General features: G+C 41.2%; 1 protein-coding gene across 3 annotated transcripts in view; it reads right to left on the bottom strand.

Moving 5' to 3' along the window:
• MTA1 (metastasis associated 1) overlaps positions 1 to 14,599 on the bottom strand; it is an 89,611-nt gene that overhangs the window by 16,403 nt on the left and 58,609 nt on the right. For 2 of the 3 annotated variants that reach the window (XM_064454698.1, XM_064454696.1), the window contains exons 12-17: positions 10,255 to 10,370; positions 9,261 to 9,412; positions 7,393 to 7,582; positions 6,925 to 7,014; positions 4,937 to 5,089; positions 3,839 to 3,874 (exon numbers count right to left, since the gene is read on the bottom strand). In XM_064454698.1, coding sequence (XP_064310768.1) covers positions 3,839 to 3,874; positions 4,937 to 5,089; positions 6,925 to 7,014; positions 7,393 to 7,582; positions 9,261 to 9,412; positions 10,255 to 10,370 — 737 coding nt within the window. The remainder of the gene's footprint in view (positions 1 to 3,838; positions 3,875 to 4,936; positions 5,090 to 6,924; positions 7,015 to 7,392; positions 7,583 to 9,260; positions 9,413 to 10,254; positions 10,371 to 14,599) is intronic. The other variant, XM_064454697.1, reaches the window with a different exon arrangement.

Below are 14,599 nucleotides of genomic sequence, written 5' to 3'. Positions count from 1 at the left end.
ATCTCACTGTATTCGGCAGCTTATGAGACCCCATGTACTTTTCATGCTCCAAAAATATGAATATCCAGGAGTTTGTCCATGATAACCAAATGCTGCAAGAGCGCTGGGAAGTCCACTGTATGCCTAATGATTTAAAGGAGAAGAGGAAACCAAAAGAGATGAAAGGATTACACCCTTCTTATGAAAGAGAGTGCAGGGAGAGAAAAGAGATGAGGTTAAGAATATTTCCCTGTTCTTGGAATTCAAGCACCAGTCAAAACTCTAGGTGCCTGGCCAGACAAATCATATTCAAAGCTTGGAAAAAGTTCAGCTCTCCAGGGTTAAGCAGGGATGAATCAGAAAAAGAAAAGTTAAAGATACTTAGCTGGAGTTACAGCAGCAAGAGAAAAAAACCAAACAAATAAACAACAAAATTCCAGAGGAAAAACCTGAAGTACTCTTATAAGGTTCAGCAATTTCCAACATTTCCATAATTAGTTTTATCTATTTCTGGCCGCAGCCCACTAACAACAGACTCCTTTCATTTTCCTCCTTGATGTCTCACTGCCAAGGTTCCCCTTTTCCCTGCTTCCCATTACTTCACACAGAGTTCAACCTGACCAACTTACATCTGCACATAGGCTAGGTGGTCTTCCACCTCCAACCCCTCCACATTCAGTCATCATTTGGGCACATTTAGGAACGGTGTTTCCACTTAAGCAGGAACTTCACTCATTAGAATTCAGTCCTCAGAAAAGTTAACTACCGACCACCCATCGTCCTAAACACCAAGGGGTGGTGGAGCCTCAGATTAAAATCTTCCAGCAGTGATGCCTGAAGGAACACCCAAAAACCTACATGAACATTTCAGTTTTCAGCAATGTTAAACAGCCTAATTCCAAATGAAGGCAGGTGCCACGGGAATTTAAATGCCTTAGAAACCTAGTCACCAATATATACGTATAAACATGGCTCTTAATGCTTTACCCTAAGCAAAAATACTAGCTGCTAGCTGGCTCATTCCCTGCAAAGCAATCTCTTGATTTTATATTGCTTTAAGGTCTGGCCATGAGGAAAGCCTTACAAAGTCACCACATGCAATCAGCTCAGCAAGCAGCCATGATTTACAGCATACATACTTCCCCCATAAGTTCGGAAGTAATAGCCCAGCACCAAAAGGCTTTTATCACCAAAGAGACTTCAGCTAAAGCCCAGCATACTAGCTGCCTGTTGTCATATATCAGAGGCTTTGACACAGTGACCTGCCCAAACCATAAGATATCTTCCAGGTGCCATCAACATAGCACGTCAGCAGGAAACAGAAAAATCCCTGGATAATTCATATAACATTGCAGTAAGTTAACATCATCTTGAAAACTATTTTGACATAGGTGGACAAAGTGTCTTCCCGACTTAAATTTGTGCAGAAATAATATTTTCAGTCTCCTCATACAGTTGCCTTAACACCAGCTTTTCTTTGCAATACACTCCTACAATGACCTAAACCAGCCAGTATGCCACCATGTATTACTAAGGAGGAGAAACACATAAAAACAACAAAAACAACCCCACAATTTCCCATAGTATATATAGAAGCTATATAAATGAAGAATCTGAATGGTTATTAGAATTCAGTTTTACTCTCGTTAACCTTTTTCTTCTTTTTTAGGTCAGTTATAGGCAAAAGATCAGTCATACTGGATAGATGGGTTTATTTCAGTCCCTTTATACTAACTCACTGGCTCCTAAATTCTGGTCACAAGGCTTCATTGCTCTCGCTGCCACTCACCCTTTCTTTACTATGGTTCCAACTTGTGCTCTTCCTCTCCATTAACGTCCTCCCCTCCCTTCCCACCAGCAGCCTCCCAAACTAGTAAGCCTGTATGACTCCATCCAGAGTCAAGGAGAAGTCTCAGAGCCATGTTCCCCGTTCTGGCACAGCACAGGAAACCGGCATTAGCCGTACCCAGAGCCAGCAATGCTTACCAGCTTACACGCAAGGCAACTGGGAACCAGTGCCAAGTGGCACTGGCACATAAACTGGCTCCAGGCCAGAAACAGATCCACCAAACTTCCACCATCTGTTTCCCTGTGCCCCGCAGATCTTGATCCAAGTTCTTTAAACCTTGTTCCCTTGCAGATGGTTTCCTTCCCTCTCTGTCTCAGCAAACCTTCCAGCAAGCCAGGGTCAGAAAATATTCCAGATGTCAAAATTGCAGCATGACAAACATTTTCCATTCACAAACAAATCCCAACCAACAAGTTTAGGCTGAACTGCTCAAAATAATATCCAGTTAACATTCATTACCCCAGCAGGTAAATAGATTCTGGGACTGATCCGTACTCCACTACCTAGCAGTTATAGAAACAAATACTACTCCAAGTATTTCAGTGGCTGGCTGAGAACGGACCATGCAGATAAAGCAGCAGATGCTCCGTAAGATCCGGCCCCTGCACAACTATACACATATACTTCAGAGAAACACATACTCTGAGCAGCCTGAACAGGTACTTCACCAAAATCATCTTTTTGCAAACCACTCTAGCAACAGTTATGACTGGAACATATCTAATCAAATATGTAAACCAGCAGACAGATGTTTTAAAACACTAAAACAAGAATCCTCCATTTCCAGTAAGTAAATAGTCTCGGGTTATCAAATCCAGTGCTCTACGCAGAGAGAGCCTGAGGAAGTGTCAGTTCTTCTTCCACTTCCCTCCTTTGGATCACAATATCTCAGAGCTTCAGAAGTGTGTCATCTGCTGAGTGACCCAGCAGTCCCCTTGCTGTCGAGGGCTTTTAGCAGGGAGCAGCAGGCATGCCCAAAAGCAGGTTGTCACTAGCAGCTGTGGAAATTCAGTGAGCTACTCCACATCTACATCCCTCATTACTGGACAAAGCTTCCAAGGAAGCCAAACTGACTGAGGCGGCAGGGTTTTGTTATTCTTCCCAAAACACAAAAGCTGAAAAGCACATTAAAAACTCAGCCATACAATATCATGGTATAAATTCCCAAAGAGAGCAAGACAGTATAACGATCACTGTCCTCATTCTTACTGCATTCTCCACATGCGCTTATATATGCATGCATGTAAATATTGATAACAGTCATCCACTGTCTCAGCCATTAAACACAAAGCTTAACATCAGGGCATGCAGTGTGGGCCATTTCATGGTAACATGTAAGCTTAAGTTTTTGTGTTTGCCTGCCTCACAATGACATTTGTATATCCTGACTATTCAAAATTGGTCTGTTCTATTGAATATGGTTAAGTGACACCATACGTATGTTTCCTGCATTATCACAAACTAAAGCTTCTGAGGTCTATTCAGTAGTTGGAACAGATTAATTTTTAACCTGTGGAAATTCTGAAAACCATTTCTACTGCAAGTAGAGAACATGCAGGCAATCTTTCACCAGTGACTGTCCACTCACAGTGGAAAATACGGAGGCTTGAACTTGGGACCTGATGTGAATTGTCTTCTATTTCTTTTGGTTGATGTGAATTTAAAATAGTTCAGGACGCATGAAAGTTGGATTTCTTAAAAAAACAGTGAAACGCCACCTAGTTTCAAACCAACTATTACAGCTTTCAGCAGTTCCACAAAACTGCTAGAAAACTGTTCTGTCAACTTGAGGAATTAGTAATCAATTCTGAACTTCATCTTGTCACCTGTATGTGAAAAGCCTGGAAGGTGAGCAGCATAACCATGGGTGGAAATGGTTACCCAAGGAACACTTAGACATCAACACAGAAGGTGCACACAGACTCATTAGCCACAAAGCACAGATAAGCCAGCAGATGAAACTAAAAATCACTCTCCTAGCATAAGCTGAGCGCAGCTTCAAGGTCTTACCCCTGCTAGGCATCAACAGGCGCTTCTTCATGTTGCCTGATAGAGCACAAGTGAACAGAAAAGAGAAAAACATCACATCAGCAACCTGAACAGCAGCAGTTTTAAAAGTTCTTAATGTTAAAACACAATAAGATATCAAATGTTTGTAGTTATATTTTAGATAAGCCACATAAAAAGTTAAAAGTAAAGGTAAAAAATGGGAAAGATTCTCTGTATCTCCCTCCCTGCTCAGAGTCACCGTTAAACCAACTGTTCCTTTCCCCTGTGAAGGAGAGCTACCCTCCATGCTCTCACTCCTGTTAAGACCATTTGAACAGACACTTTTATCCTCTCTGAGAAAAAGACTGCACTTTCTCTTCCTCAGTGGTCTCAAGCAAGAGCAACTCTTCAGAACAGAGCCCTGGAGTCCGTGCCAGGAACATCCTGTGTCTATTTCCCACTTCAAATATCTTCCCCTTGCCTTTTATTCTTGAGGAGATGAAACCCAAACTCCACTGCGCAGAGGTACTCAGTGACAGGGCCAACAAAAGCAAATGCTCTGGTTCTGTGCAGGGCAGGAGGAGGTTTATGCCACACCAGATCTGGGACATCTGCCTCCCTGAGCTAAGCAGCTGCCTCTGCCTGTCTCAGTGGCATGCAGCCTTTGGTAGCTTTGCTGAAAGCCAGGTGATCCACACGTTACGAAGCCACCTGGGAACTGCACAGCTACTACCTACAGGTTAAAAAAAGCTGTAAACCTCAAAAGAAAAAGGAAACATCACTGGAAAAAGCTATTAAGGTTTTCTCCACACTACTTAGTTAAAAACTGAAGGGAAGTTTCTCCTCCACTGCCCTGTTTGCAAGGTTGGTCAAGCTAGGCAGAGTTCCACTAGCACAGCAGCTTTATGTGCATGCACCACCCAGGCAGTATACATCACGTATCTCACGCAGGAGAAATGGGACAAGTGACTTTTACAAAAGGAAAAAACTAACCTCCCTCAGGAATAAGAAACTCAGAACTTATACAAAGGACTACAGTTTTAAATACTCTCCTCGTATACCAAAAGGACAGAGAAAAAGCCTATATAGACAATATGCACTCTGCAGAAAAATATTTACCATCCATTCCATTGTGCTGTTCATAACTTCTTTTTCCCAGGATAGTTGGGGACCCATTATTAATGACAGGCGTAAACTTAGCAGGGGTCAGATTGTTGAGAGAACTGGACAAGCTCTTTGCAGGATCTGGTTTCGGAGGACACGGATGAGACTCTGTTGTAAAACAGCAAGGTGGAGTTTTTTTATTAGTAAAGATACTGGAATTATAAATCTGAAAACAACCTGCAAACTTCCAAGGTGACTAAGCATATCTCCCCTTATATACAAACTATCTCTGTCAATAATTTTGACTATTTGCTATTTATATAAAGCATTTTAAGTTCATTTAGGAACTCACCTCTATTGAAGCTGTTAAAACCAATGTCATAATATTATCCTAAAATAAGAGCTGATAACAAAAGCACTTTGTATTTATTTCCAAAACAGTGGAAAGCTTGGGATGATTTTGTGGGTGCTCTATATTAAAAGCCATCTTTGGGCAGTCATGCAATACCCCTACACTCTGGGGAAATTATACCTTTGCCAGTTTTGAAAGATTTGTAAAAAAAATACAATTTCTAAACTGGCCAAACGAGCGAGGACTCAAAGCACCACCATAAAGAAGACAGTCTGAATTCAAACTTTTGTCCAAGACTGAGATCGTGCACTTGCTGTTGGACTGAAAAGATTGAGAAAGTTACAAGCAACAGCAAATGGGAGCTTCAACCAAGTTTTTCTCTCGCGGTCCCAACAGCCACATAACATATAACTTAAAGCATACCAAGCGTGACATCTCCAAAAATACGTTCTTGCCAGTCCATCAGCCTCCCTCTGTTTCTTTCACTCCCTTCTCCCAGCTCAACAGTCAAACGGACTCCCTGACACAGCGCTAATGAAATGTCAATCTACAGCTACATTCTGTACAACTATTAGAAGCAGGATTTTAACCAACAGCAACACTTCCCCCCTTATTGGCTTTAGTTGTTTGCAATACACATATCCAAAGATTTCTCAATCTGTGTATCTCATTAGTATACAGAAGTACAACACAACAGAAAAGCACTAAATATTTAATAAACCCCGAGCCTTACAATATTTCATCAACAAAAATGTTCAAAGAAACATAAAATCAACTCCAGTGTTCCCTATCAGAGTAAAAAGGCAATCAATTTCCTTGTTAATCTGGAAGCCTTTGAATACTGTTGTCCAAGCTAGCTTCTTGTGGTTAGACTCATGTTAGGCTGCTGTAACAACCTGAGACAAGTCTTTAGGGTATCTCTAGCAATTGACAACGCTAGAAAAAATGATTTTGCATTCATTTGGAATCAGAGCTAGCATGTCACATAGCTGGCCTCTTCCAGCACCTAAAACTTACACCAAGGTCCTGGACAGACCTACTCAGTACTCCCCCAGAGATCAGCTGATGAGGCCCAAGTTCTCAAGAAAACCATAAAAACCCCAACCAACCAACCAACCAAAAAACACCCCAACAAAACCAAGGAGGACATAAAGAATGGAAATATAGTCCCTTTGTCTAGCTCCAGCACAGAACATTCAGCAACTGATTCACAAGGTGTGGGACACAGTGCTGTCCTAAACCCGAGAGGCTTCTTGGAGAACCCAACTGTAGGAACTGCCTCCGGACAGCTCAAAAATTTGAACAATGTGACTGACCAATTGTTCCCAAAACATTATGTTCATGCCTCCATTAGCAGATGGTAACTTGTCCCCAAATACATTGGAGACCACAGCAAACACATCCCTCCCTTCACTTGAAAAACTCTCTGATGCAGCTCAGTGAGCCCACAGTGGACTGCAGAGCCACTAGGTCTGTGAAATTAAGTAGGAAAAGGAAAAAGGGCATGTTTATGGGAAGGTTTTCACATTTTGTTTTTTAATCCAGAACCAAATGGAATACAAGATCGTTAGCAGAATTAGCTAGTAGGGTTTTTTGTTTGGTTGGGGGTTTTTGTATTTGGTGGTGGTTGGGTTTGAGATTTTTTTAATACCTAAATACCGGAGTACTGCTTCTAAAGGCTTTCGAACCACTTGCTTTAGCAGCAATGGGTTTTCTGATGCCTCAGGTAAACGTGCTGTGCCTATGAAACAAAGAAAAATAATTAGAGGGTAAAGACATTTAGATATTATAGCAAACCTAAATTAATAACTCAAGTGTCCCAAAAGAGCTTTCCAATCAAAAGGAATTTTACAGGTTGCAAACATGTCTTGGCAACAGGACACAAATGCAGGAGAATGCTAAATGTAATAGCAAACATGAATATTTTAAAACAAACAACAACTCGTTAACTTGTTATTTGTCTTGCCTGCAATCAGAACACTCTGCAGGTATAGCCAGATTTTGTGAAACTGCTAGCCATGAGCAAGAGAGCCTCTCAAGAAGTTGAAGTCAAACTTTATAGGAAAGGAATCTCAAAGGGCTCCTTTGCAAGTAGGTGCCCAGCTGCATCACCACTCACATTCTGCTTTGATTGCTGCACTGTTAATAGGCAGATAGGGATGTCTTGCAGCATGCCAAGGGCGCAAGATATCTCGACATAAACGTCTGGCAATTCTTGTCAGTTTTGTTGTATGGAGATAGAAAGCTTGTCGTGTCTTCATAGCGAACTTGGGACTCCCACTGTTCCGTACTGGCACCCCATGAGGACTCTAGAAAGAAAGAAAAATACGGTTTCTTAAAAATAATTATTAGAAAACATGGTTGTAAAGAAGTGGAAGAATATCATATACAGTCACTTTCAGGTACTGATTCACAGACATAAGAACAGAAACAGTATTACAGATGAAAATATTTTCAGCCCAGCTATCCCCCATTTCCCAAATCTTACCCTTCAACATTTGAAATTTTATTCCAAAATATCTCAAAGGATAAAACGAAGGTAAAGATTTTCTCTTCACAGGGAAGTATTCATCTCTGTGCTGTCCCAAGTTTTAAACAAGGGATCCAAAAGCCAGACCTAAAGAAGTTACCTGATGCTATCATATGACTTAGTGCTTACAGAGCCAACAGAAAGACTCTCAAACTTTGGGTGCTTAGAGTTGCTCTGGATATACAATGCTAGCTCCTTATAAAGAAAGCATTTGTAAGAAGGAGAAGAAAATCAGAAAGTAGCTGTATGGCTAAAATATACACCACAACCTCACTTCCTAGAGCAAATTTACAGCATGCAAGAATGTTTTTCTCTCAAAGTTGCAAGAATTTGTTTTAATTTTTACTCTGAACTCAGTGAATGCATTTACAGAGTTATCAAATATTCACTGCGCAAAATAAAGAGTAATACTGAAAAGCATTTATCTACTACAGAGAGCACAAGCAGTATTTCTTCATGAAAAGCAACTAAGTCAACCAATAAAGTAATATAAGTAGTATCTTGTTATCTCAAACTAGCCCATGACTGGAAAATAGGTGGAAATTTCAGTTTGGAGAGAACAAGGCTTTCCCCCTGACGATTCACATACTTTTAAATTAACAAAAAAGTAGTATAAGGCTGAAAAAACCTGTTAGTTATCTCAGAAATTAGGAAGCTTCAGAGGGCAAAGAGAAGCCTGGAAAGAACAGAGGTTAAGTGAAAGAAATAGAATAGAGAGGAAATGATAGCAAAGACTAGGAGAGAGGTAAGAAATTAATCTAAGACCAAAGTTCAGGGTGCACTGTTCTTCTGCCCATGTGATGCAGCTATTTTTTCCAATCAGCTCAACATACGGTGCTTCCAGACTGAACTTCCACCAAATTCAGAAAAATTGAGAATTTTGGTTTTTAAGGGGGAAAATTAAACAGAAGATCATACAATACTTACTCAAAACCTATCCAAAAGGAAGGAGGATTAATTAAAAAAAATCAAGTAGAAAACCAAGATAAGGGATCTCTAAAAAGCCACTAGCTATTTAGGGTATCTAATTTTGAATGTGCCTTAGGAAAGGGAACAGGTTTTCGGAAATAATGAATTCCTTTAATTGGGGGGGGCGGGGGGGGGAGGGAAAAGTCCTCTTTCCCCTACAGCAAAAATCATGGCAACCAAATACCAGAAAAACTGGCGGGCATTTCAGTTTTTTCCATCTTCATTAAGTTATCCCATGCATTTGCTTGTTTGCTAAGCAAATGGCAGTTTTTTTTTCTCAGAGCAGTACCTGGCAACAAACTACTTATAGCCAATGTTCATACGCCAACTTTTACAAGACATGAAATACCAAACCCAAAGACAACAATGGAGGCTGAAGGCATTCTTTTTGTTGTTAAATATTTAAGAACAGTGAACAATTAGTTAGATACCATGGCACCTAGCTTTCCAGGCAAGAGCACCAAGCAATCTGCTTTGCAGATACCTACCAAATTATTGCGGTTTGGTCCTGGTCTCTCCCCATCTAACCGTGTTGGCATTTTCAAGCCACCGTATTTCTTCCAGTACGTCCAACAGGATGCACAGAGGCGACACTGCATGTTAGGGGGACCCCAAGAATACCACTGGTAAGACTGTGTGGCTAGAGATAACAAAGGCGGAAATTATATATACCCTTAAACAGGATCACTTTTCAGAGCTTATTCTCTTTAGAACCATCACCAAAAAAAAAACCAAACCCCACCCAAAGACCACGCAAAGCTCAAACAGACCGTAAAAACGTGATGGTGGCTTCACTGCCATCGCCACTGTTAAATGTACTTGTGATTTCAGCAGAAATAATTACACACAGAAACCCTTTTTAAAATATGAACAGAAAAAAACCCAACTAGTAAGATAGGTAAGTTTCCTGCCAATGAAACTGAAAGCTCTTCTTTTGCAAGACCAGTAGACAACAATTTCTGTAAAGCATGGGGCAGAGAGAGGGAAGATTTGTCTTCAGGAACTCCCCATACTTAATTTTATGACTAAAGAACATAAGAAATCTCCTACATTCCAGCATCAATAAAGGCTCCCCATAAAGGAGCACAATCATTAAAACTCAGTATATTGATATCAGGCAGCAGACCAGATACAACGATATCATGTATTTTGAAAACTACTAAAAAATTATGAAAAGAATTGCCAAGTTCACACTTTGGTGATTTAAGTCTTTGCTCAACAGCTACCTGCAATTACATAGGACACTTACTAACTCCTCATTTATTACTTCACAATTTTATCTACAAAAGTAACACCAGTAACAAAAAAAAAAAACCAACCCCAACCCCAAACTTTGCTTAAATGCTGCAATGGCAAATTCTTTCCCCCCACCCTTGCAAGGCCTTCTCTCCCACCCCCACCACAACACAGCTTTTATTTTACTCTGTGCAACACAGCATTCATGCTCTCTATGCACAACTGCCATACTGGCATGTCACTTACTGTAACAGCTTTCACAGGCCCGTCCTGCTCCTGCGTTCTGTGCCTGTACTCCAGTACCATTTACCACTCCTGGTTTGACATTATTTACATTGATCTGGTTGGGGTTTGGCTTATTACTTAAAACACAAAGGAAAAAGGAGAACAAACATTAATTGAGGCATGCGATTTCCTATGTGACTTTAAAAATATGGCCTAAAATGTTTGAAGATTTAAATTTTCATTATGTGGCTGCCAGAACAAGCTGCACTTACCAGCAATCTGAATTCCATGAAAACAGTCTCCAAAAATATTTAAATCATCCCAATAATAAAAATAAATATAGTAAGTTAGATGCTATTTTCAAGAGTCCAAAACCATTTAAAAAACAATAAACCAGTGAGACCAGGTAGATAACTTACTATCCCAGACAAAAAGATCTTATCTACAGATCTCCCTCAGTCCTCAACATGAGTGATACTCTACTTAAGTCTCCAAAAAGATGCCTGGGGGGAAGGAGCAGCAGAGGTAGATGTAGAAAGGTCAATTCGCTGCCTTATTCAGGGAAAGTTAACCCTAGACAGCAGTCACAAATATTTCCACAATGTCTTACTGCAGAAGTTTGCATCATGTAGCCACAATTCACACAAAAACACCCAACACATCGAACAAAATCTTTAGACATAGCGTATACACAGAGACATTCATGAATACAAGTCATCTGGCAAGTCTTAGACTATGATCTGTGCTTCTACTAAGAGGCATTTAGGTTTCTACTACATGGAAAAAGTGTGAAAGCTTAACAAACGCAGAGCAAGAAATGCATTGATGGTTGTTGCTAATACGTTCTGATATAACAACGTCTGAATCACCTCAGCTCATCCCTATACTCTCTTAAAAAATGTTGACTATGGGATTTTAAAAAAAAAATGCTACTGGCAGGAGCTGAGAATGGAAGGGCAAACAAAACCTTGGCATAGAGAGCAGTATGGAATAGTACAAAATCTCCGCAGAGGAAGAGGTGTCAGATGGGTAAAATGAGGCATTAAAAAAATCTTTGGCATGGGAGGGAACAAGGACACAGAATTGATATTGCAGGGACAGGCCTTCTGGGGAACGGAGGAAGATGGGAGAAGTCACACAACAAGTTTCAGAGAGGTATACACAAGGAGCTTATAAAACGTGCGAGGACTCCCAGGTGCTGTTAGGAACTCAGCTTATAAAAGCAACAAAAAAGCAGGCAGCCTTTGCTGCCAGCTTCTGAACATAAGCCCAAAGTGTAATGCTGATTACATTTCCCTCATATTCTTTTACCTAAAGACCAAAGGGACTGGGTATATTTGTTTTATTTCCAGTTAATAAACCCATGATTTGGAATCCACTTGTTCAAGCATAAATATCTTAAAATGGCTTTCTGAAAACACATTTTCTTACACATCAGTTGCACACTGACACAGAAGTCTCAGTGATTTCAGTGACCCAGAACACTTATTACTTTTCACCCTGGCTAGCGCTGCAAGACCAGCATTGTAGAAATATAGCCAAATTAATTTCTTTCTAATGGGGCATCAATATTAGGTTTCACGTTCTAAGCAACAACCCCGAAAAGCAAAGGAGTTCCAAGTGACTGAATTCTGAAGACAACTGGCCCTTGCCAGTTCCGGAACAAAACCAAACGCTACTGGAAAGCTTACACTGCCCTGGAAGCCAGAAGGTCATACTTCTCGTTTGAAAATGTCTGATCAGGTGCTGAGGTACAGAGCTTGGTAAAGCCCTGTATCTATAGAGAAAAAAAAAACAGAATCTGCTGTGAATGTCCTACAAGGACCACACACACAATGAATAAGGAGTTGAGAGTATTTGCCCAGTCCAAGAACAAACTTCAGATACCATTCTGATGGTGCTCCTCGCTGTGAAGTTGAAGGCCTTTCTGCAGACAAGAAAGCTTAGGAGGCTAAGCTGCACAGAAATACTGTAAATAGTTTGTTTCTTCAGTACACTGAGCTGCCCATACAGCCCAAAAGAAGCAGAGGAGAAAAAAAAACCAAACCCAAACAAAAAACACCAAAACAACAACAACAAAAAAACCCAACCCAAAACCAAACAAAAATGTATTTAGATTCACAAGCCTGATTAGGTTTTCTTCTCCTTTTACTTATTAATTTGCCCAGCTCTTACAAGGATTGAAGTGTTTCAGGGTGCTTATTAGAATGGCACAAAGTTCTGACACCACAGATGGCCAGAGATCTACAGACACATTTAACAAAGTGAAAGTTGAAAGAGGGTACACATTCATGCTACCCAGCATTTTGCTCTGGGATGTCACTATAGTAACCTGCTGCAAAAGAACTTTTGCCAATGATTCACTAGCAAATCCCATGTGCAAACATTACCAAGATGCTGTAAAACAAACAGCCCTGACAGATGCACACTGTTAGAAGCAGCGTTGCTCAACAGACAGAGCAAAAGGAAAACTAAGATTCCACTCTAGGTCTTACGGCTCAACAACAGACATGTGGCTTCCCTTCTATACATTCATTTATCCTCTGAAAAATGCAGTAAAGGAATCTTAAATCCATCAGTAAAGCACACAAAAAGGTTTTGGGTTTTTTTGAGCAGCACACTGGAAGCCCTGATATGTCTAGTTGTAAACAGTAGGTTGTGAACAAGACTGCACATATAGGCATGCACATGCAAAGTACTAAGTTCATGTGCAGAAAGGAGGGTGATGGCCCGACTCTGTTGTCCTCTCTACAACCCTTATCCAACTTGTATTTCAAATGCAAGTGAATGGGATGCAGGGGTGAAAGCTGATTACAAAATCACACTAATCACAAAATCACGCTGATCACAAAATTGTCATGCTGTAGTTGTGAAAGTAACTTCACTTCAGGATTTTTGAACAGCACAATTAACATAGTTGCAACAAGCACCAGAAAGCATCCTGCCCCAAAGCTAAGGTCAAGCTTCACAGTGGCAGTAACCAAATTTAGGCAGCTAATGTCTTCATCATATGAGAAGCAAAAAGCTCTTATTGTTAATGACATGTTAATTAAACTTGTTTGATCTCACCAAAACCTGCTACAGCTATTAACAAGAGAATTCAATGAATAACTAGATGAATCATTAGGCAATTAATGAAGCTGAAGTGAAAGATGCAAATAAAGTAGCAAGAATTCTGGTGGTGAACTATCATTTCCAGTTCTTACGTCAAGAATGGAAGTTTTTAAAATGGGTTTCAACTGCGCTGGAGCAGTCCGTTATGCTAGCACAGGGATCACAGAATCACAGAATGGTAGAGGTTGGAAGGGACCTCTGGAGATGACCTCATCCAAACCCCCTGCTTGAGCAGGTACACAGGACTTCATCCAGGTGGGTTTTGAATGTTTCCAGAGAAGGAGGCTCCACAACTTCTCTGGGCAGCCTGTTCCACTACTCTGTCACCCTCACAGGAAATAAATTTTTTCTCATGTGTAGGTGGAACTTCCTGTGTTCCAGTTTGTGCCCATTGCCCCTTGTCCTGTCGTTGGGCACTACTGAAAAGAACCTAGTCCCATTGTCCTGACACCCACCCTTTAGATATTTATAAGCATTGATGAAATCTCCCCTCAGTTTTCTCTTCTCTGGGCTGAACAAAGCCAGGTCTCTCAGCCTTTCCTCATAAGGGAGATGCTCCAGTCCCCTCATCATCTTGGTAGCTCTCCACTGGACTTGCTCAAGCAGTTCCCTGTCTTTATTGAACTGGGGAGCCCAGAACTGGACACAGTACTCCAGATGTGGCCTCACTAGGGCTGAGTAGAGGGGGAGGATAACCTCCCTCAACCACAAGAGCACATTGCTGGCTCATGGTCAACCTGCTGTCCACCAGCACTCTTAGGTCCTTCTCAGCAGAGCTGCGTTCCAGCTGGTCATTCCCCAACTTCTCCTGGTGCATGGGGTTGTTCCTCCCCAGGTGCAGGACCTTGCACTTGCTCTTGTTGAATTTCATCAGGTTCCCCTCGGCCCAGCTCTCCAGCCTGTCCAGGTCTCACTGGATGGCAGCACAGCCTTCCAGCGTATCAGCCACTCCCAGCTTGGTATCATCAGCAAACTTGATGAGGGAGCACTCTGTCCCTTCATCCAGGTCACTGGTGAATATGCTGAACAGGACTGGACACAGTACAGACGCCTGGGGAACACCACTAGTGACAGGCCTCCATCCAGACACTGCCCTGTTGATCACAGCTCTCTGAGCTCTGCTGTTCAGTCAGTTCTCTGTCTACCTCACTGTCCACTCTTCTAACACACTTCCTTAGCTCACCTATGAGGATGCTATGGGAGACAGTGTCAAAAGCCTTACTGAAGTCAAGATAAACAACATCCACTGTTC

Source organism: Phalacrocorax carbo, chromosome 6, assembly GCF_963921805.1.
Source record: "Phalacrocorax carbo chromosome 6, bPhaCar2.1, whole genome shotgun sequence".
NCBI lineage: Eukaryota > Metazoa > Chordata > Aves > Suliformes > Phalacrocoracidae > Phalacrocorax > Phalacrocorax carbo.
This window is presented reverse-complemented; position numbering and strand designations above follow the sequence as displayed.